Source organism: Seriola dumerili, unplaced genomic scaffold, assembly GCF_002260705.1.
Source record: "Seriola dumerili isolate Sdu_G_001 unplaced genomic scaffold, Sdu_1.0 BDQW01000200.1, whole genome shotgun sequence".
NCBI classification, from domain to species: Eukaryota; Metazoa; Chordata; class Actinopteri; order Carangiformes; family Carangidae; genus Seriola; species Seriola dumerili.
The window spans coordinates 218,446-242,928 of record NW_019174455.1 but is presented as its reverse complement, the minus strand read 5'-3'; the positions used below and the strand labels follow the sequence as shown (position 1 = coordinate 242,928).

At 40.7% G+C, this 24,483-nt stretch overlaps 1 protein-coding gene across 1 annotated transcript in view; it reads right to left on the bottom strand.

Annotated features, from left to right (window-relative positions):
• The window catches only part of LOC111228102 (contactin-associated protein-like 5), a 141,601-nt gene that overhangs the window by 86,395 nt on the left and 30,723 nt on the right, over positions 1-24,483 (bottom strand). Inside the window, exon 6 of the mRNA XM_022753915.1 lies at positions 21,830-22,033. Within this exon, the coding sequence (XP_022609636.1) occupies positions 21,830-22,033 (204 nt within the window). The remainder of the gene's footprint in view (positions 1-21,829; positions 22,034-24,483) is intronic.

Genomic DNA, 24,483 nt, shown 5'->3' with positions numbered 1-24,483 from the left:
CTGATGATTATTTATCAAAAATCTGATTGTGTAAATATTTTATGAAAGCACCAATGTCATCCCCACAATATAACCTAACAAGTAGTCAGATGAACAGGTAGCCAAATAAAATCTAGTTTTCGAATAAACTCCCAGTGCCTATATAATTTGCATGTCAACAAAATATAATGTACAAAATTTTAGAGAATTTAATTACTATGTTCCTCATTTTAACATTCCATCCATTCATCCGTTATTAATCAAAATGTTCATTTTTTGAGCTCAACCCACCCGATCCACCGAGGTTAATCTAACTAGTGTTAATGTTAAGCCCCTTTTTGCACAGCCTGTTCAAGGCGGGAATACTGTGCTTTGCAGTTCTGTGTACAACACTTAAGTCAACATTTACTGGAAGTGTGTATGAATTTGTGTTTGTATGGAATTACTCACCAGAAATGTGCCGACAGAATACAGAAACAGATCCACGCGAAGGCTCATGGATCTACCAACACCAGGACAACGCTGAGGTGAACTTGGTAGCTTTTAAATGGGCCAAGCTCAATGTCCTAACACGTGAAAAAAGAAAAAGTTTTAAAAATGTATTTATTTATTCACAATGTAATCATCATTTACTTTTTCTAGAGTTGTATATCTTACCTAGAAAAGTAATAATGTCAAGGATTCAGCTGAGGACCACTCAACTTCGGGACTTCAGGACCACTGGACATATTTGGCTCAGCCTGCTGGACAGCACAACATATGCATTTACTAACTGAACAGATATTCCACAAATGCAACAGGTGTCATGGTTTGTTATGGCAGACACCTTTTGTTAGTTTTGTTTGGACTTTTCACACTTCCTGTTTTATTTTGTAATTGGTTTCCTTGTGTGTCAGTGTTTTTGCTTCCTGTCTTGGTCCTGTTTCTGTGTGGTCCTACTTACCACAACACCCTGACAACAGGAGTACATCTTTTAACAATGGTCAAACAGCCATAACATTATAATCATCAACAAATGAACAGTATAACTTAACTAAGGTAAATATGACACTTTGGCCTGAAATACAGTATGTCCTGGCATGCAAAATCAGGCACCGCGTTTTTCTCAAAACACTCAAAAGCAACTACACAGGCGATGTCACTTCAAAGAAGAGAAAAAAGCGGGAGTCTGTAATAGCCGCAAGCATAACATTGACTTCCACAGCAAATTTCAACCTCTGCAGCAACTGTGGCCGCCAAATGTTGGAGAAAAAGATTGTCCACAGACCGGCTGATAATGTTACAGTCTATGAACCTAACAACCAACGACAGAACCAGCTGTAAGTTACCTTAGAGCTAACGTTAGCCTAATGGTAAAGTATCTGGACACAGCTAAAATGCTTATTAATTTGCCCTTCACTGGCAACGTTAGCTAGTAGCAATTGAAAACACATAATCTACATAATTTCACATAAACAACATAATCTAAATAATTCCACTCATAAAAAATGTTTACCTTGTTAAACTTGATTCCACCTTTCCCTGGCAGCTGAAGACAGAAAGTTCTGGAGGAGCAAGTTAGCCGACGGACTTTTGGAGGAGAGCAGAGAGTGTAGCATAGCTCACACACACAACTGTCCCGGAGCTCCAGGAGGCAGAGCCGAGTGCAATGCTCTGATTGGACGGCAAAGATTCAAACTGTAATATTTGAATACGGCACCTTTCTGTCCAGTATGGAAGCGTATTGCATTCACTTGAATAAAAAAATAAAAAAATAAAAAAAATCATTTTTTTCTGAGTAATTTATTTTTTGGTCTGTTTTTCGAGGTAATTATTCCTGTTTTTCGAGGTAATTATTTCTGTTTTTCGAGGTAATTTTTTTTAACGGTTTTTCTGTCATGTTTTGCCATGGCAGACACTTTTTGTTAGTTTTGTTTTGGACTTTTTCACTTCCTGTTTTATTTTGTAATAAGGTTTCCTTGTGTGTCTATGTTTTGCTTCCTGTCTTGGTCTTGTTTCTGTGTAGTGATTGTCTGCCCAGCCCTAATGTGTTTGGATTGGATACATTCACTCTTTATTGAGAGCTTGATGTAGGCTAATTGAAGCAAACATGACCTGCTTGTGTAGTTTAATCAAGTTTTACTTTGATCTGGGTTTAAGACACTGGGAGATTGTCCTGTCTTTAAGTCATATAGATGGTATTATTATTAGTTTGTCAACCTTGCGGTTATGTCAGAATAATACTGTGACACCTGCCTGCTTAGTGGTTAAAGTATTCAGATGTTTTACTTCACAGAAAGCAGTACCCTGTGTAGTGGGTGAGAGTGGTACTAATGTCATAGGCCCACTGATATTAGTGAAAAAGAGCTTACTCCATGTAGGCTATATAGGCCTATTCAAAACCTTACTAAAGGACAGTATTATCAGAAGTAGGCTACTGTATATATCCGAAGTACTTACAGTATGAAAAGTATTCAATAAAATGTTCACTGTCAGTGTTTTGAAGTTTTCAATTGCATAATACAGTTTATTATTGCAGATGTTTAAGTTGGAGCTGATTTGAACTACATTACTGGGTTTAATGATCATGTGTGAACTGATTTTTTCATTTTCTATTTTTATTTATCTTTAGAGAAAACTGCAAGAAGTTGTTCACCTCTGGAACACTCACAGAATTCGCCCATGCAGAAATGCTGTGTCTCCAGGTGGGTGCCCAGTGATGATGTACACCCTACCCCAACTTTTTGGTGCCAGAGAGTACCTGAAAGAGGTATCCCAACAAAAGATAGAAGTCTGCAGAGAGGAATGCCTTCAGAGAGGACTGTATCCATGTGATAATACAGTGTTTGACATTTGCTGCTTTGTCATGGCAGAAAACAGTCTTCATCCACCCACCTCTCCAGAGGAAGCCATTGAGCTGTACATGTTCTTACGTGCTTACATACGAGCTGAAGTTTAATGATCACAACCTGCTCTACCGGATCAAAAGACGGCATGTAAGCCTACACATAAGGGTAGAAAATCTTATGGACCATGAATTTCACCGTAAAGGGTATTGTGTTTAAACAGTAAAAAACTGAACTTTACTAATGGAAATCTCCAGTTTGTGCGTTGTATATCCTCTTCCTATTCATTATGGGAAAATTACACATCAAAATAAGTGCTGGCAATGAAATATCACATCACATGTTACATGTTGTTGAAAAAATGGAAAATCTTGGGTGCATTGTAAAAAGACCAGCCTACAAAGGACATTCATTATCAATTATAAATTAAACAGGTTACAATATCTTGACCTTAAGGTGTGTATGCTGAATTTCAAATGTAGCTCTTACAGACTGTTAATACCGAGCAGTGAAACCTTTTTTTCTATTTTGATATTTAGTTATTGTTTATTGTAGCATTGAGGAAATATACCTTCCTGGTTTTTTGTTTCTCTCAAGAAGTTACTGTATGTCATTTGGAGCCAAACAATTACATCTAACAAAATTTGGTGAATATGTCTCGTCTCGTCTCGTTGTCTCCCGCTTATCCANTCAATTATAAATTAAACAGGTTACAATATCTTGACCTTAAGGTGTGTATGCTGAATTTCAAATGTAGCTCTTACAGACTGTTAATACCGAGCAGTGAAACCTTTTTTTCTATTTTGATATTTAGTTATTGTTTATTGTAGCATTGAGGAAATATACCTTCCTGGTTTTTTGTTTCTCTCAAGAAGTTACTGTATGTCATTTGGAGCCAAACAATTACATCTAACAAAATTTGGTGAATATGTCTCGTCTCGTCTCGTTGTCTCCCGCTTATCCAGATCCGGGTCGCGGGGGCAGCAGCCTCAGCAGAGAGGTCCAGACAGCCCTCTCCCCAGCCACTTCCACCAGTTCCTCCGGGAGAATCCCGAGGCGTTCCAAAGCCAGCCGAGAGATATAATCCCTCCAGCGTGTCCTTGGTCGACCCCGGGGTCTCCTCCCGGTGGGACATGCCCGAAACACCTCCCCAGGGAGGCGTCCAGGAGGCATCCTCACTAGATGCCCGAACCACCTCAACTGGCTCCTCTCGACATGGAGGAGCAGCGGCTCTAATCCGAGTCCCTCCCGGATGACCAAGCTCCTCACCCTATCTCTAAGGCTGAGCCCGGCCACCCTGCGGAGGAAACTCATTTCGGCCGCTTGTACTCGCGATCTCATTCTTTCGGTCATTACCCAAAGCTCATGACCATAGGTGAGGATCGGAACGTAGATCGACCGGAAAATTGAGAGCTTCGCCTTCCGGCTTAGCTCCCTCTTCCCCACAACGGACCGATTCAGCGTCCGCGTCACTGCTGACGCCGCCCCAATCCGCCTGTCGATCTCCCGCTCCATCCTACCCTCACTCGTGAACAAGATCCCGAGATACTTAAACTCCTCCACCTGAGGCAGAGCCTCCCCCCCGACCTGAAGCGGGCAATCCACCCGTTTCCGGCTGAGAACCATGGTCTCAGATTTGGAGGTGCTGATTTTCATCCCAGCCGTTTCACACTCGGCCGCGAACCGCCCAAGCGAGAGCTGAAGGTCGGCGTTCGATGAAGCTAGGAGGACCACATCATCCGCAAAAAGCAGAGACGAGATCCTCCCGCCACCGAAACCAAACCCGTCCACCACCCGGCTGCGCCTAGAAATTCTGTCCATAAAAGTTATGAACAGAACCGGTGACAAAGGGCAGCCCTGGCGGAGTCCAACCCTCACCGGGAACAGGTCCGACTTACTGCCGGCTACGCGAACCAGACTCACACTCCTTTGGTACAGGGATTTAATGGCCACTAACAAGGGGCCATCCACCCCATACTCCCGGAGTGCCCCCCACAGGGTGCCCCTGGGAACACGGTCGTAAGCCTTCTCCAAATCCACAAAACACATGTGGACTGGATTGGCAAACTCCCATGCTCCCTCCAGCACCCTAGCGAGGGTAAAGAGCTGGTCCACAGTTCCACGCCCAGGACGAAAACCACATTGCTCCTCCTCGATCTGAGGTTCAACTATCGATCGGACCCTCTTTTCCAGTACCCTGGCATAGACCTTACCAGGGAGGCTGAGGAGTGTAATTCCACGGTAGTTGGAACACACCCTCTGGTCACCCTTCTTAAAGATGGGGACCACCACCCCGGTTTGCCACTCCAAAGGCACTGCCCCCGATGTCCACGCAATGTTGCAGAGGCGTGTCAACCAAGACAGCCCTACAACATCCAGAGCCTTGAGATACCCAGGGCGGATCTCATCAACCCCCGGGGCTCTGCCACCGCGCAGTTGTTTCACTACGTCGGCGACTTCTGCCCCGGAGATTAGATCATCCATCCCCAGGTCTCTTGGCTCTGTTTCCTCTACGGAATACGTGTTGGTGGGATTGAGGAGCTCCTCAAAGTATTCCTTCCACCGTCCTACTATATCCTCAGTTGACGTCAGCAGCTCCCCGCCCCCACTGTAAACAGTGTGAGCGAGTTGCCGCCTTCCCCCCCTGAGGCGCCGGACGGTTTGCCAGAACCTTTTTGGAGCCGATCGATAGTCTTCCTCCATTGTCTCACCGAACTCCTCCCACGTCCGAGTTTTTGCCTCAGCAACTGCCGCAGCTGCACTCCGCTTGGCCCGCCGGTACCAGTCAGCTGATTCCTGAGACCCACAGGCCAACCACGCCCTGTAGGCCTCCTTCTTCAGCCTGACGGCTTCCCCCACCGCCGGTGTCCACCAGCGGGTACGGGGGTTACCGCCACGACTGGCCCCAGCTACCTTGCGGCCGCAGCTTGCAACAGCCGCCTCAACAATAGCAGAGCGGAACAAGGCCCATTCGGACTCAATGTCCCCCACTGCCCTCGGGACGCGGTCGAAACTCTGCCGGAGGTGTGCGTTGAAAATCATCTTGACGGGTTCTTCCGCCAGGTTTTCCCAGCAGACCCTCACAACCCGTTTGGGCCTGCCAGGTCTGCGCGGCGTCTTCCCCCGCCATCTGATCCAACTCATCACCAGGTGGTGGTCGGTTGACAACTCTGCTCCTCTCTTTACCCGAGTGTCCAAAACATGCGGCCGCAGGTCTGATGATACGACTACAAAGTCAATCATAGACCTGCGACCTAGGGTGTCCTGGTGCCAAGTGCACCTGTGGACATCCTTATGTTTGAACATGGTGTTAGTTATGGCCAAGCTGTGACTAGCACAGAAGTCCAATAACTGAACGCCGCTCGGGTTCAGATCGGGCAGGCCGTTCCTCCCCACCACACCCTTCCAGGTCACGCTGTCATTGCCCACGTGAGCGTTGAAGTCTCCCAGTAGGACAATGGAGTCCCCTTTCGGGGCACTTTCCAGCACCCGTCCCAAGGACTCCAAAAAGGGTGGGTAGTCTGAACTGCTGTTCGGCGCATAAGCGCTGACAACAGTCAGAACCCGATCCCCGACCCGAAGGCGCAGGGACGCAACCCTTTCGTCCACCGGGGTAAACTCCAACGTGCAGGCAGAGAGCCTGGGGGACACCAAAAAGCCCACCCCGGCTCTCCGCCTCTCACCCGGAGCAACTCCAGCAAAGAGGAGAGACCAGCCCCTCTCAAGGACTTGGGTTCCAGAGCCGACGCTATGTGTCGAGGTGAGGCCGACTATATCTAGCCGGTATCGCTCGACCTCTTCCACAAGCTCCCGCTCCTTCCCCGCCAGAGAGGTGACGTTCCATGTTCCAAAAACCAGTTTCCGTAACCGAGGATCGGACCGCCAAGGCCCCCGCCTTGGTCTGCTGCCCAATCCACACTGCACCGGATCCCTCTGACTCTTCCTGCAGGTGGTGAGCCCACTGGGAGACGAACCCATGTAGCCGGTTCGGGCTGGGCCCGGCCGGGCCCCATGGGCTAAGGCCCGGCCACCAGGCGCTCTTCCACGGGCCCCAACCCCAGGCCTGGCTCCAGGGCGGGGCCCCGGTGTCCCTCCGGGCCGGGTACTCGGGTTCTTGTTAGTACTCGTCATAAGGATCTTCTGAACCGTTCTTCGTCTGGCCCTTCACCTAGGACCAATCTGCCTTGGGAGACCCTACCAGGGGCAAAATGCCCCCGACAACATAGCTCCTAGGGTCATTAGGGCTCTCAAACTCCTCCACCACGGTAAGGTGACGGTTCAAGGAGGAGTACACAGAGATGTAAGATCAATAATCTGAACAGCTGCAGTAGAGACAACAGCTGACACTGTGGCAGTGTTTTGCTCATCATCTTGGACTGTGTGTATTTGATTTTCACTGTTATATCTTTCCGTTGTCAGCTGCTTGACCTCTTCCATTGTGTGTTTATCTTGTCCAAATTCTGCTGTGTTTTCATGTTGCTCATCTGTCTGTATATCAGCTCCTTCCTCTGGGTCATCTTCACCGGTCAGGGTCTTTGTGAACAAATAAAATCTTAACAACCCCAATTTGTGTGTCTCGTAGTATTCTCCCACACTGACATCCTCATCAACTTGTGCTTCCTGGAAGTTAACTATATCGTGGCTGAACTCTTCCCACTTTCCCATTGTTGACTTTTCATTAGGGAAAAACAGTTTTTTAGCTTAAGACAGAATCTCAGTTTTAGTGGCATTCTTGTTCATATCAAGAACTCTGGTTCCTCCACCACTGCGTTTTCTGACTTGTTTGTTGTCATGTATCCACCCTATTTCAATTTTTCTGGTTGTCTTCCAGGCTCTCCTATTACTTTTTAGATGCATATTTGTTGGTTGCACTGTATTTTCCTCCTCCAAACCTTGATCGCTGTCTTTGTTGCTCATTGTGCCCATTTTTTTTTTTAAAGTTTTTTAAATAAGGACAGTCTTTTTGTATCGTCTCCACCTCTTCTCTGTTTTTCCATACAGAAACGCCTTGTGGCAATCCTGTCACCATAGGCTGGAATGTAAGCAGCCATAGTGGCATCATCTATTTCTCCAACTACCGAGCTGTCAATCTGAAATAAAAACAAAAAGTATACATCAAACATGACACAGCTTAAACTGTATTATCTCCAAGACAATTTACTTCTGTGCTAAATTCCAGGACAACCAATTATAAATGCCAAATGCAGATAATAATACAATGGACAGTATGAGACAGTACAAAAACAGCTTTTGAAGGTGTGACTTACATGATCCTGCTGCATTTTCTGAATGCTCTCCTCAGGAACACCTCTGTTGCGAAGAAATATCCAAAGACCATCATCTTGTGGGAGGCCGGATGTGGAGGATGTAGCCATTGCTGGCACTGCAAAAACAGTTAACATGTTTAAAACTGTCAAGCCAAATTGTATCACGATATTGTCGAATTATATGAAAGCATAAAATCATTTTGTTTGAAATGGATGTTTCATGGCTTGACTATTGACCTATAAACACTCTGTCAATATGTGATCATTTGAAAGTTGACCTGTCATTACACATTTGAATATGCTCACTCAAATCACCAACAAAATTGATTTGTGTAGTGTCCTTTTGTGATGAAAGCCTTCACTGGTTATTCATAAACAATAACATCACTCTGATAGTGCAGAAGACTTAACTCAGCTGCTTAGACTGGGCTTTTATTATTAGTATTATTGTTATTACTATGATTACTTTTCAAAAAGTCAATAAAATCCAGATTGGGGCTTTGCAACATAGGGTATGAGTAACTGTACTTTACCAGTAAGCAGGTGCAAAAACGTTTTAAATTTTAAATTGTTTTATTCAACATGGGCCTACACAAATAATTATGTGCATGGACGTTTCATGCAGGATCCTCAGTGTGCATGTATTAAATACATAGGAAATAGCAAAGGAGAGGGAGCCCATATGCGAACCACAGCAACCTCAGCAACTCAAAACACTTGTCATGGTCCGACAATGGTGTCAATATAGTGACTAGTCTACTGGCAACGTTCTGTTTGTTTACATATACATGTACGTGTCCCCATGTTAAACAACTTCTATGTTAGTATTATCATGTTATGTCTCTAGAGTGTTTACGATTAGCATATAACCTAACATTATGACGAAGGGCTCGTTTTATTTGTGCCAAGCCAATATAATGAAAGAAAGGCGATTCATTTTTGATAAAAGAAACAATGTTCAGCATGATGGAAACAAAACTGTCATGCCCATAGACATGTTTGTCTATTCCTCTTTTATATACAGTCTAATGGTCTATTCCTTCCCTGCTACATTGAGCAATTATAGAATTACAATAGAAGGATAAAGTCTAAAACATAACAAGAGTATCATACCCTGTGTGTAACTAATCACATGCCTTACCTTAATTGACCCAGTATGGTAGAAAGTTGAATGTGCGGAGCAGGAGTCACCATGGGAGTCACTTGCAGATTGGATGTTCTCGCGAGATTTCGAAGTATCTCGATAATTCAGAGAAAAAAATTACCACGAAAAACAGAAAAATAATTACCCTGAAAAACAGGAAAAATTACTCCAAAAAACAGGGAAAAAAATAGCCAGAAGAACAGGAAAAAAGATTAGTCAGAAAAACAGGAGAGAAAAAATTACTCAGAAAAACAGAAATGATTACCTCGAAAAACAGACCAAAAAATAAAATACTCAGAAAAACCGGATTTTTTTTTTTTTTTCTTCAAGTGAATGCAATATGCTTCCATAGTCCAGGGTGTGTACTCAAATTTAAAATGCATATATTTATTACAACCCGTTTTCCAAACATTGACTTTACCTTAAAAGTATAATAGGGAAAAAATCTGAAAAATGTCAGTGATAAAGACTATATTTTTATATAGTTTTTATACAGTTTACCACTGCTTATACATGTTATACATTGACAAAAACACATTTATTCAACATTTTTGTTGTGAAAAATTCTGTAATTACACAAGATTTTTGTAAATTAACAAACAAATCTCAATAAAATTACAGAACAAGTACTTCTTTCACTGTTAATTGTCAGTAATTTTATCTCATTTTATAATCTTTTTACAGTATTAAACTTGAATTTAACAGTTTAATCTCTTAAATAACAAAGAAATACTTGTGAAATTACGAGTAGTAACAGTAACAGTATTTTTATGTGAAAAAAAACGTAATTTTCTTTTAAAAAAATTGAAATTTTATGGTTATTCACAGTTACGGTGTTTTCATGTTATTTTACATTTGACATGTAAAATCACATTCTAATTTTGTAATTGTATTAATATTTTCATGTATTTTAAAAATACAGGAAAAGTCTGTAAAATATACAGTAAAAATTCTGTTAAATTACAGATTTTTTTTACAGTGTAACTTTAATGGTAAATCAGAGAATGACAGAACAGATAACATTAAGTATTGCACAAAATTTATTTACAGATTTTCATAGTGACAAAGCCGGTCAGTGTATGTACCAGATGTGCTCAGGGTCTTGTGTTTACAGATAACATCACACATTATGATTGGCAGTACATCAGAACGTGTACAGATTAGGGATTCACCAATACAATATTTTCAGGGCCAATTCCAATATCGATTATTAGTCATCAAGGGCTCCTTGATTACAATTACTGATATTTGGAACAGATATGCCATGACAAAACTACTGATAGATGAGGACTCTTGCCATGGCGTCCAGGTGTTTCTATTGTTTTGTCCACTCCATTGATATCAGTAGGCTAAATAACAGAAACACCTTTGTATAATGTAACATAGTTCAACAGCTCCTCACACTACATCCTCCAAAATGATCATACAGTTGAATCAACAACTTTCTGAAACAATTTTATTACAAACTGAACATTATCATCAGGCCAATGACCTGTTCTACAACAGGTTTAACACAACCTCACCTGTTCTCACTCCCACTTCTTCAGCTGCAGCTTCTTGTACGGCATCTTCTTCACAGCCTGCAACTCCCTCCACACTGGGGTCAAGTCTCCTGTCCTTTGCAGCGGAAGAGGTAACAGCAGAGCACAAGAGGCTATGTCCTGGAAAAGCAGCAGGCCTGGATGGTGTGTGTCCGAGGCTGTTAAAGGACTGTGCAGCTTGGCTGAGCCTCTCCAGAGGATCTTCAACTTAAGTCCACAAACAGGGAGGGTCCCGGTCCTGTGGAAAACATCATGTCTTGTTCCAGTACCTAAAGTAGGACGACCAGCCGATATAAACGACTACAGAGCAGTGGCCCTCACATCACACATGATCACTCATGAAGACCCTGGAGCAGCTGCTTCTCTGCCTTCTGAGGCCACAGGTTGAACATGCACTAGACCCACTACAGTTCGCCTACAATGAACATATTGGAGTGGATGATGACGTCCTTTATATGCTCCACCGGGCCCATTCTTACTTGGATGAACCAGGTAGTTACATGAGGATTATGTTCTTTGATTTTTGATCTTTGATTTTTCAAGTGCATTTAACACCATCCAACCCCACATTTTTAAAGACAAGCTGGAAGGGATGGGAGTGGATCCCTGCTTCACGTCCTGGATTGTGGATTACACGACAAGATGAACGGGCAGGAAGAGGAGGGCAGGGATGTGACGAGGGTCTTCAATGAATGGACAAGAACTACCTCCTTCTGAACACCTCCAAGACCAAAGAGATGGTCATCGACTTTTGGAAGTCTAAGCCCACCTTTCAGCCAGTCAACATTTGAGGGAAGGACATTGAGGTGTTGCACACTTATAAATACCTAGGTGTGCACCTGGAAAGTAAACTGGACTGGTCCCTGAACACAGATGCCATCTAACAGAAGGGGCAGAGCTGGCTGTTTTTCCTCAGGAGGCTCAGGTCCTTTGATGTCTGCAGTGAAATGCTGCATGTTTTATCAGTCAGTGGTGGCCAGTGTACTTTTTTATACTGCAGTCTGCTGGGGCAGCAGCATGTCAGATATGAACACAAGGAGATGGAACACGCTGGTGAAAAAGGCTGGGTCTGTGTTTGGCAGGAGTCTGGACTCACTCAAGACTGTTGTGGAGAGAAGAGGCCATCCTGGACAATACCAACCATCCTCTCCACAACATTATGGCAGGACAGAGAAGCAGCTACAGGTGCAGCAAATGTCTCATCTATCTGCGCTGCAGAACAGAGAGGTTCAGGAGATCCTTTGTTCCTACTGCCATCAGGCTGTAGAACACCTCATCCAAAGGAAGTGGACTAATCTAATTATTATTGTTTATTTATCATTAACTGTTTTTTTTTACAATGAGCTAATGGACACGTGAATTTCCCTCAGGGGATAAATAAAGTATCTATCTATCTATCTATCTATCTATCTATTGTAGCGTAAATACCACAATGTAGAACTTGCTCTTGTTGAAAAGGGGACACCAGTCCACATGGAAGACAACTTGATTAGTTATGGATTAGTTTGATCAATCTCACATCAAACGTTGTGATTACATTGATCTCCGATCTCCACTTCAAGGAAACACAGGGCAACGACTGGGTCAAGTTAATAAGATTTATTTTCTAGGCACAGGTGAAATACAATAAACAATGATAATGAATACAAAACTATATCTAACAATACCTATTTCTACCAGCTGAATTAGCAATGATATTGGGTGACGGGGGAAGAGAATAAATTCGGCTATGTGTAGCATATTTATTCTTATTGGTAAGGAATTATAGTTATTAGGTCAGAAACTAAGATTATTCTGACATCAACGCAGTTCGAAGCAGAGGATGGAGTTGCCTACTTTGAGTTCTGGCGCGGTGTTGAGATCTTGGTTGGAGCCCGGGAGTTAAGGTTGCCAGGTAACCAGGATGTGGACCGGGAAGTGGCTCTCTTGGAGATGACGACCATCACCAGGGGTGACGGCTCTGCCAATGTCTTGGTGGGTTCAGCGCCGGTGCAGTCTGCCAGCAGACTTTCTTCCGTAGGCACTCTCAAGATCTGGTCAGCCGGTCCTGGTCAGTCTAGTAGCCGGACGGCCGGAGGTTGGTGGCGGAATAAGCTTTTGTGTTTAATTGACTTTTGCCAGACAACTTTGGAAGGAATTTGCCAACAACACAAAACCTTTACAAAAATGTGGGTTTGTCAAAAAGGAAAAATGGCAAATTGTCTTGATGCACACCTGTGTGTGATTCGATTTGGAAGGTTTAACAGTTATCACCACCCCTTAGATTTTTCCCTCTCTTTTCTTTGTTTCTATAGAGAAAGAGAGAAATAAAATCTTACGTTTCTTTTATTTTATTTGGTTTTACGTGTAAGTGTTGCGTATCCTACTCCGACCACTGCCCATTCATATTTAAAAACGTCTTACATGAACTACATAGCTATTGCTAATATATAACTGGAATAACAATATACTGTATATCGTGGGTTGATAGTACACATGGAATGCATTGACTAACACAAAGATAACAATTCTTAATCACACAAATACATGGCTAAAGCTACGACATCAAAAAGTAATAGTAAAGTGATGTATTGGATTGTTTAGGTTAATTCCCTAGAGGATAAGGGATCCAGAGTGGTACCTAGATGGGCAGTAGTGTAGTGCGGTGGATATTTACCTCAGAACTGATTAAATATAGTTCAGCTTCCTTTTGGGCTTAGGAAATGAAATTTGAACTATAATTCATGAAAATCTTTCCAGAATAATAATAAATGAATTACATTGCGATGAGACATTTAGTTCAATGATATTTTAAACATGCTTTAAAATGTAGAACAATGGTTATCAGTTCAGGTTGGAATGTAGGACGGTTTATGACAGGGGTCTGTGATTCCTTGAGACCCTCCTTTGGGTATGAGAGGGTGTTAAAGGTAATAGTAGTGTTTTCTTAAGGATCCTAGTGTCCTTACCATAACTCTTGTGTCTGGTTACTGGCACCAACCAGTGTCCGCTACACTATCTATTATGATTTGGCACAAAACACTATACACTATAAATACAATTGAATTGAACTGAATCTTCAAGACAGAGGATTTATTGCAGGATTGTAGTATTAGACTACACTACAGGCAACCTAAAGATGCTCGTTAATTTTTTTTTTTATCATTATTATTGTCATCACATGTTTTACCCCTACCCTTTTAAAAAGTAACACATTTACTCAGAGACATTTTAACTGACTCACTTTGTACTTTTACCTGAGAACATTTTTTACAAAGTGATTTCACTTCTACTGCAGTAAAATGTTTTTTCAGTAGTTTGTGAGCATTCACGTGTTGACGTGTGGCTGTGCTGACATGTTGTCATGCTGACGTCAGTGTGGTGTCTCATCTCCAGTCTTGAGTTTTTGTTACTGGCAGACTTTATTGCTGCTCTGTCTGAACACAGTCAATGTTTCTGTTTTCTTCATCGCAGTGACTAACTACCTAAAAAAACGGTCAAATGACTGGTAGCAGCGGCTGCCAAACAAAAACTGTAAAAGTTAAATATCCTAATTCAAATAAAGTGTAAAAAAATACATTTACAGATTACAGATCTTTTCCTAAATTATTATGACCAAACACCTTTAATACAGTGATCCCACTTGTAGTTCTGCAGAGAAAAACTGTTATTTTACAGATTTTTTCTGACTTATTACAATCAAACACCATCAATAAAGTGACGCCACTAAAGTCTTTGCAGAGAAACTTTTTCCTAATAATAAAATAAAGTGTCATTCAATTAAATATTAACACATGCTTAATATTGTAAAGTAAACCTTTTGTTTTGGAAGACAAAGTAAACTGTGTAAAACAGATTAAAATGATCTCAAACTTCAACTTGCATTATTTGTGTTAACATTTAATCTTTAAGTATGTAAAGTAATGTTAAAAACCTGTCTTTCAACTAAGCTGGGGTTGGAAACTTAATTCCAAGTAACATACACACCACTATTGACTTTATAACACTTTTATTTAATATATTCAGATGTAAATTTACAATATCAACTCATTGTTCACAAATAGTTCTTCAGAGCCCCCCAGGATGATTTGAAAAACTAAAACTGGCATTTCTCCATTGGTCTATCTTGCCTTGTTAAGGTTACTATAATGAGGAGTTCATGATTTCACGTCTGAAAGAAGTGTGCTGTGGAGCTTAGGGGGTTGTGGTCTGTTGTTTTTTAGCTTGTATTTTCCAATTCAGTTTTATCTTGTTTTCCACAATACTCTCCATATAATTCTAACAACATATGTGGACAAACATTTATACTATCTTTTATGTCAGAATCCCAACTATACAGTGTATTAATAAGTAAAATCACAACATACCACAAAAGTCAATGAATCTATACCAGAAGTGATGGTGCAACGTAGCAGATGAAGAAAAATCCACCTATTGCTATTAATCAGCTGGATCCTTGGTGCATCTGGGGGAAAAAAATAACAGGAGACACTAAGATTCACTGTAAATTCCTTAAAAAGTATGATTTCATTTTTTTTTCTACCATTACTTTAATAAAGCTTAAACAAATGTTATTTAAATTATCTGTACCGACAAAGAATATTCTGACCTTCTGTGGCTGCATTCTAATGTTCCACCTGACTAAACGTCAAAAATCTGAAGCTCATTTACAGAACATTCTGCTTGTGCTAAACAGGCACGCTGTACACCCACCTATGTAGGCGCATATTGACAATGTGCCCTTAAAATAATGGTGAAATATTGTGCCATTTACTTAAGACCAGGTTTTTGTTGGTCAATTTAAACAACTGCTATTTAAACAAGGTGTGCACCGGATGGAAAAATAACTCTTACGGACCAGACAAAGGGAGGCCAGACCCAGATGCAGAATAAATACAAAAACTGGTTTATTCAACAAAGTAGCAACAAAAAATCACTCTAGGAGGAATAAGCGTAAAGTACCAAACAAAATATCAACAAAGTACCAACACAAAACGTAGAACAGAAAATCACCATTCAAATGGGAAAAATGCACTCCCGGAGATCGCCCCGCCTCTCGGCACTCACTGCAGGAAGGGGAGAGAGAAAAGTCAAACAGGGGCAAAAACTAAACACAGAAAAACCCAAACCACAACAATGACAACTGTATCAGTCCGAAACTAGCAAGGACACTTGAGTTGCACTTCACCCCAGGTGAAAGATAGGGCTCATTCACTCCCTAGTCAGCTGCTTGGAAAAGATTAACCACTACATGACAGAAAACGTCATTCAGCTGAACAGTAAGAAAACAGCAACAGAGACTGCTGATCTGTGAATACCTGGAGTCCAGACCAGTACGTAAAAACAAGTCAACAGACCAATGGTGTAACTTCATGACTAATGTCACATGTTATTCAGCTGACCAAACATTTAACAGTAAAACTCAACTCTCAAACTCACTGCGGTCCAGCGAAAAATCTGACCACATAACTCTCTTCTCTGAAACCTTCCCTGGCTACTTGTTGTTTTCAGAATACAATTTAAAAAATCCTCCTCTTGGTCCACAAAGCACTTGCTGGTCTGGCTTCACAGTATATCTCAGACATGCTATTAGTTTTAAATCCCAGCAGATCATAGGTTGGAAATCTCCATGAACCTAGAGCATTTTCAAAGTGTAGTGAGATGGCTTTTAGCATCTATGCACCTAAAACAGTTTACCTGCTGATCTTAGACTTGCCCCATTATTGTGTTATTTTAAAACCAAACTAAAGACCTTTTATTTCAGTCAAGCATTTTCTTAAACACTGGTGGACGGTGCTCTTAAACCAGAAACACTTAAATAATATGTAAATATAATATAATATAATATATATATATATATATACATAATATATATAATATATAATGTAAATATGTATGTTTGAAAGAGTGCTACCTGCAAGGCTGAAGAAAGGCCTGAAGTGAAGTTGTTGATACGAAAACCCCCACAATGCATCACAGCATCTCACCCGACAGTTCTTGATCTTAGCAGATTGGACAAAGACAGAGTAGGTCATGTTTATCAAATTACTTTATTTTACTTATTTCATAACTAGTTAAGGAACACCACATTAGAGATGAAGAAAGTACCTATGATCAGAGCAGTATCATTCAATCTGTTGGACTTATTAGGATTTTTAAAAAAACATGGCAAATAGTATGATGAACTGTATATATTATGTACTGTATAGAAGCACATAGAACTTAACATAAACTTGGATTCATTCATTCATGGTGTATTGCTTGGTATTAACTGAATAAAACATTAATTAATCAAGGACAGAATTAACCTAAATTGTCTAACAGCGATATGGATGGACCAATATGTTTTTTTCAGTGCTGATTCCGATTATTAGTAATCAAAGGGTCAGAAATATTCGAAACTGATATGTCAACACAAAACTACTGCTACATAAAGACACTTGGCATGGCTTCCAAATGTTTCTATTATTTTGTCTAACCCATTTATATCAACAAAGATAAGCTAAATAACAGAAACACCTCTGTATAAACAGTATAATCTTCATGAAGGACGATTTATTGCAGGGCTGTTGTATTAGACTATATCAGTTTTAGCTAGATGTTCCTAATAAATTGTCAACTGAGTGTACATTAGTAATTATCAGTTGTATGCAAAGGCTGCAAAGAGCCTGACTGGAATTAATTAATTGCTTTTGGTGCTGTTTCACCTGGGAACTGATACTGGCTCCCTGGCAGCCTAAAGATGTTGTTTAATACTTATCATAAATTATTATTATCATCACCATATAAGACGTTTTACCCCTCCTCTTACCCTTTAAAAATGAAGCGCAGTAACACGTTTCAGAGTTAATTACCTTTCATTAACAGCAATGAGTGACCGCTGACATGCTGATGTCTCATCGCCACTCTCTGGGGTTTCTGTTACCGGTAGAGTTTATTGCTGCTCTATCTGAACAGTTAATGTTGTTGTTTTCTTCATTACAGTGACTAACTACCTGCTGTACATTTAAACTTGCCACTTCTGCTCTTGCACCCACAGCTCTTTGCTGCTTCTGGCGAATTTCACTGATTCAGCATTTGTTTACATGCTATTCAGAACTGAAGTGTGTAAAAGACAGTTTTCTCAGTCACTTTACTCATTCACTTCACTCATTTACCAATCATGCCGAGTTTGTTTAAGCTTTAAACCATCTGACAACATTAACACATTCTAGCAACACACAGAAAATTTGCTACTTCTACAAAAAATGCTAAAATGCTACAAATTATGGCTAGCGCGCTAATCGCAGTTAGGTTTTCACTTTAATACACGTTAATGAAGCAGTATAAACATACATACTTAATGACATATGTTTATCCATCTATAGCATTATTTAATCTGAAATAAATGACATGAACTCAAAAAACGTCACAAAAATAATAGAGTATATGTTTTCTTACCTGATATTTTTGCAGGATGTAAATTCACTTAACTTCTCTTATGTGACCAGAATCCATCAGACCTTCCCTATTTGATACCCTACAACTCAAATTCGCTCAAAATAAGAATTTGGTAGACATAAAATAATCCAGGTAACAGACGGTAGCAGGACTGAGTGTGGACACCCAGCAGCAGCACTCCCACTCAATACGTATTTTCAAACATAACCGGTAAGAGGCGCGTACAGTTGTCATTGGCCAGTTGCCTTGATGACAGTCAGATCAACCAATCATGCTCAAATGCTCACCATGAGACGGTGCATTTGTTTCAGTGTGGTAACATAGCTAGGAAAATTTTGAACAATTATGTCAAATATTGCTTTTGTAGGGTATGAATAAAAGTTTAATAATGTAAGGTCACGTTTTATTAATAGCTATGGGTTTAGACAGACACACACACATAAACACACACTGTACAGTATACAGAATACCATATTTTAGTGAATATCTAGTTTATTGAACAAGGTTCCCTGAGCTGATGGAATCAGGTGGCCACAGCAAATGACTTGATCAAATTTGTACTGTCTTTTATGGTATATGGTACATGGACAAATACACAGCCCAGTAAAGTCTAGGCAGCAAGACAACAGCAAGAAGCGCCTGGGTTCAGCTTCAACCCTGATAAGAATCAGGGTTGAAGCTTGCAGTGTGCTTGCATGTTCTCCTTGTGTTTCTTCCAAGGACTGTGATTAAGTACAAACACATGCACGTTTAATAACATTTAAATTAATTTATGTAATTTTACAGACACACACAATTTTTAAAAAACAGAAAATTACTGTAAAGATTTTTTATTTTTCCGTAAAATTAGGAATTTTTTTTTTTACAGTGTTTCTTTCTTTTTTTTTTTTTTTAAAGTTTTACTGTTAATTTTTTTTTAAGTATATTTTTTGGGCTTTTTATGCCTTTATTTGATAGTGCAGTACAGAGCGACAGGAAAGGGGGAGGCAGAGAGATTGGGACTGACATGCTGCAAAGGCCTTCTGATGCGGGACTCGAGCCGGGGCCAACTGCAGCGAGGACTGTGGCCTCTACACATGGGGCGCCTGCTTAGACCACTACGCCACACAACAGCCCCATTCTTTTAAAAATACTGAAGTCAGGAGTTAGAATCCTCCTCAATGCAAATCAGCTACCCTTATTCCTACAACTACATCTCAACAAAACACAAAACATTCAGATTTATCATATTTTCTACTTCTTCATTCCACTGTTATGTTTTATCATTAAAAGCAGTTGAAATCAAAGATACTTTGTCTAAGCAGCAGCTGTGACTTATTATCAGAAAACTGAAAGTCACAATCTCAACATAAAATTGTATTTACTCATTGATTTATTTTTTGGTCAATGCAGTGTGCCTCTATAGTATAGTATGTGTATAATAACTCCCCAGGTGAGAACACATGACCTTCCTATTCTCATTGGTAGATAGAGCTGCCAGGATTTCACACTGCACCTTTAACCTCTCTGTAAATCTGAAATACTCACCTGTCCTGTTGTCTCAGTTACTATTAGTCACCTGCTCCTGTTTCCCTTTGCAGATTGTCTTTAGTTACCCTGTGTGTGTATAGACACATGAATTTCCCCTAGGGGATAAATAAAGTATCCATCTATCTATGTCTCTATCTATCTATCTATCTATAGCTCTTTACTATTTGATCCCATGGTTCTTAGTTTGTTCCCTGGGGTTGTGGATTTGCTTCCTGTCTACTCCTGTTTGCTCTGTTGTTTACTTGTGAGTGACCTGTTAAAGCTTCAGTAACACTCTCGTCCACCATGAGTTTCTCTCTTTGAGTTTGGAAAATATTAATTCCATTTGAAAAAGTATAAACCATTTGAAATTATTAACTGGTTGTAAAATGTGTAAACAGGAAATGATTTCTGGAGGAATATGATTCCTGGATTTTGGTTTACTGCAACTGTAGACGTCTTTGTTATGGATGACTGGCACCAATGACTGCTAGGAATAGGCTGACACAGCTGTCAATCAAGCAAACAGGCTTTAGCTTCATGTTAGAAAACATGTACTGTGTTGGGACTCATTCACGAGACTACATGTTTCTTTGTTCCACAGACAAAGGAACTCACTTCCCCACAGTTCCTCACTGTTCACACCTGGGGACGATCCTCCCCCACAGGCCTCACTGACCAGTCAGTTTTGGTCAGTGTGTGATATGTGACCACTCAGGGTGTCACCAAACAAAACCAGATCTCCTTCTCTGTTCAATCCTCTCTTCTCTTCTTGGCTTGCTCAGGAGAGCAGATCCTGCTCTCCCCTCTCGGCTCTTCAAGGGGCAACAAGGCCCCAGCTCTGGAAAGCCCTGCTACCTGAGAAACCAGCTCTCTCGCCGGCCTGCTCAAAGCAGCCTGTAAATACTCTTTTCCTCAACAGCAGCAACCTGCTTCGGATTAACTGAGAGCAAACCAAGTTCTCCTCAGAATCAGCAGCTACAACACAAGGTCAGCCAGGATAACAGTGGAAGCAATATAGCCAGACAGGACTTTACTCCACCAGGAAGCCACCCAACTCACTGGACTTAATAACAACACTGGAAAGGACCTCTTTGTTTTGTTCCAAGGACTTGGTAACGTTAACTGACTGGGCTTAACCTCTCCTAGCTAAGCAGCAGAAGTCTTAGCTTTGTTAATGTACATGTTGATTAATGTCTTGTTGTTGAAATGTTTGCTTAGGTTGTGGTCAGTCATACAATTAATCAAGTACTTGTATGTTCACACACATACCTGTACTACCTGTACTGCAGCTAACCTTCTCCCTCTAACCTGGTACCTTTAGATTACATGAGCTAGGCTAACAAAGAAGTCAAGTCAAGTCAATTTTTATTTGTATAGCACCAATTCAGAGAGAATTCAGAATTCAGAATTCAGAGAGAGAGAGAAAGAGAGAGAGAGAAAGAGCAGGAGAGAGCACAGAGAAAAGGAACAAGAACATACAGTGATAGCAATATTAATAATAGTGACAGTAGCGGCAGCAATAGTAATGTAGTGACAACTGTAGTGCTCCTACTGATAAAAATAGTAATGACAGTTAATAATATTAATAATAATCATTATTAATTATAATAAATTGTAGCAGGTTTAGCAGCAGGTGTTGAACATGATGATGGGGGCAGTAGGTGGTTTGTAGTTGCAGGTCTAGACTCTACAGTTCTGGAGGCGGGAGGACCTGTGTGAGAAACTCACACCTTCCCTCCCCCACACACTAGGTGGTCTCAGCGGCTTTAAGTATAACTACTGGTGTGTTTATGTGTGAATATTGCCAACCTCTACTCAGTAGAATTCCAATCCTTCAACTTTTGTTGATATGGTAGTTTGGTTATAGTAATTAAAGTAATTATTAATCAGAGTACCAGATTAATAGTAATAATTTGAGACTGAAACAATATTGGCTGTTTTGCCTATTAGTTTAGACTGGTGCCCCCAAGGACTTAAATTCATTTTAAAGTTATTATTTAATATTGATATTTTTAATATTAATATTTTCTTAATTTATGATAGCCAATAAATTGATAGACAACCGAAGATCCAACATTTAGGCAGAGCTCAGATCCAACAACTGTATTTGCAAAGTGAGGTTGTGAAACAATGGGGACTCACCTAGGTTGAGGTAGAGGGCCAGTCTTCCTCGGTGAAGCTCCAGGGTGATGTAATCTCCTCTCTGTCCCTCCCCATGCAGTAAAACTCCCTCAGCCTGGCGGCTCTTGAAACGCAAAGAGATCACATCCTTCATTGTGGACATGGACTTCTGGTTGAACCGGTACAGTAGAGAGCTTCTGCCATCAAAGTCCGCCACATCTGACTCTACAAGAAAGACAAGTCATCAGAATAAAAACTGTAGAACACCCTGAACACATGCTGTATGCTCAGATACACAGCTGATGTTTTCAATGTATGATTCAAACTTATAAAAGTGTGCGAACCTACAGAATCACAAATCTGATCAGTCTGATCACAGCTGTGCTCAGACTGAAAATAACCATGGGTCAAATCAACACATCTGTGTAGGTGCAAGCCTGCAGCTTCAACTTCACGTAAGAAAAAATCATGAACTAAGAAGGTTCAAATTACACATCACAATACTACAGAGCAGTTTAATGAGCCACAGCAACAAAACACCATTCAAAATTTATTTGGACAGTCAACCTGCAGTGTTTACACAGTATTTGGAACATTTCAACAGGTTATTGATTGAGATTCAACAATTTCAACTATTTGGCTAACTGAAATAATTTCACGTTTTATAGTTTTATAATGGAAACCACAAATAAATAATTAGCAGCACTTTTTGCCGCATTTAAACATTAAAACTTGAAATTTCCTGGAGAAATTTTGAATATGCCTGCTGCTTGGTGCGTGTAATTCATTCCTCACATTTCAATCTGTACAAAGGGTGTACTTTCAGTTTCATTCATGTCGTAGAGACTTATCCTGAGATTGACCTCAGTCACTGCAGATGTCCCTCAAAAAGCCTTTAAAAGCTGTCACGACTGGCGAAAATAACTTCACACTGATGGTTCCAAATCCAAATTTGTCAGCTTTGCCTATTTGTGCCCAGTAACAACTGCCGAGTAGCACCTGCTGAGACACTGGTTGCAACTGGCGACTGTGGCCACCAGGAGGAGGAGGTAAACACACACACACACACACAATCCCCTCTGTCTCCCTAGGCAGACAACAACTTTTAAGATGAAACTTGTGTTCGAAAAATGGGATATCGGAGGGAAAGCTACAAGTCCTATTGAAAAGATCACCTTGCCACAATAATAAAATGGTTGAAAAAGCAGATCATATTAATTGAAGTACAGGTAAGTAAGGTAAATATCCAAAGGTGGAGATGGTTTGTGTGTCTGTCAATATATGTGTGTACATATATGTGTACAAAAATGGGTTCTTAACAAAATTGTTGTCATGATCATAGACAGATAGACAGATGAAGACACACATATACACAGTGCTGATTGCCTCATAGATGCTCTCATACTTGATAGTAATAACAATAAGAGTTAATGAGTTAGCAAATAAGAATAGGTTTTGTCCATTTCTCCCCAGATACTGCATTAGTAATATGTAGCAGAGTGACTAAAGACAGCAGACATCGCTGAAGATGTAATAAACATCACATTCCTCTACACTGAAGTTACAACAACACCATACCAAGCGAGTGAGAGAGAGGAAGAGAGAGAGAAGCTAGTGCTAACTGCTAAGGTAAAGTAACTAGCAGATCTGAACAATATGTAAACAACTGCTGAGTTAGAGAAAGTCACTAAAAGGAGTAGAGAGCTCTGAGTGCTGGAGCAGAACTAGTGTAAGTTTAAATGTACAGCAGGTAGTTAGACACTGTGATGAAGAAAACAGCATTATTAACTTTGTTCAGACAGAGCAGCAATAAACTCTACCAGTAATAGAAACTGACTGGAGAACTAATTTTCTACCGTATTTCCGAGTTGCCTGTGAATGCAGCATCATCCCACCTGCATTCAGCCTTTTACGGCTAGTACCAGCCTACTCATAGCGTTCTTTGGATTGGTTGGTTAGTTTTAGGTGAGATGAGTGATAGATCGTCAGTAACAGGGTAAGAGAGATTGGGGGGGCCAAGCACTGAGTCTTCTCAAAGACAGTCAGACATGTCTGCAGCTGCTCTGGCTCCCAATACCCCAATACTTTAAGTTAGCATCTGCCAAAGTTGTGTTATGTGCATTTTATTGTGCATACATTACTGTATCTCCCTTTACACTAAGGTTTTGTGTTTGCAGATTATTTATAGAGATAGATAGATAGATACTTTATTTATCCCCTATGGGAAATTCATGTGTCCATTAGCTCATTTTTGATCATAATAAAAACAGTTAATGATAAATAAACAATAATAATTAAATTAGTCCACTTCATAAGGCTGAGTTGTTGTATAGCCTGATGGCAGTGGGAACAAAGGATCTCCTGAACCTGCAGCTCAGGTGAAATGAGACTGCTGTAGTTGCCTCTCTGTCCTGCCATAATGTTGTGGAGAGGATGGTTGGTATTGTCGAAAATGGCCCCCATCTTATATTTCATGCGTCTGTTCACAACAGTCCTGGGTGAGTTCAGACTCTTGCCAAGCATTTTCACCAGCTTGTCCAGTCTCCTTTTTCATGTTGGACATGCTGCTGCCCCAGCAGACTGCAGTATAAAAAAGTACACTGGCCACCACTGACTGATAAAACATGCAGCATTTCACTGCAGACATCAAAGGACCTGAGCCTCCTGAGGAAAAA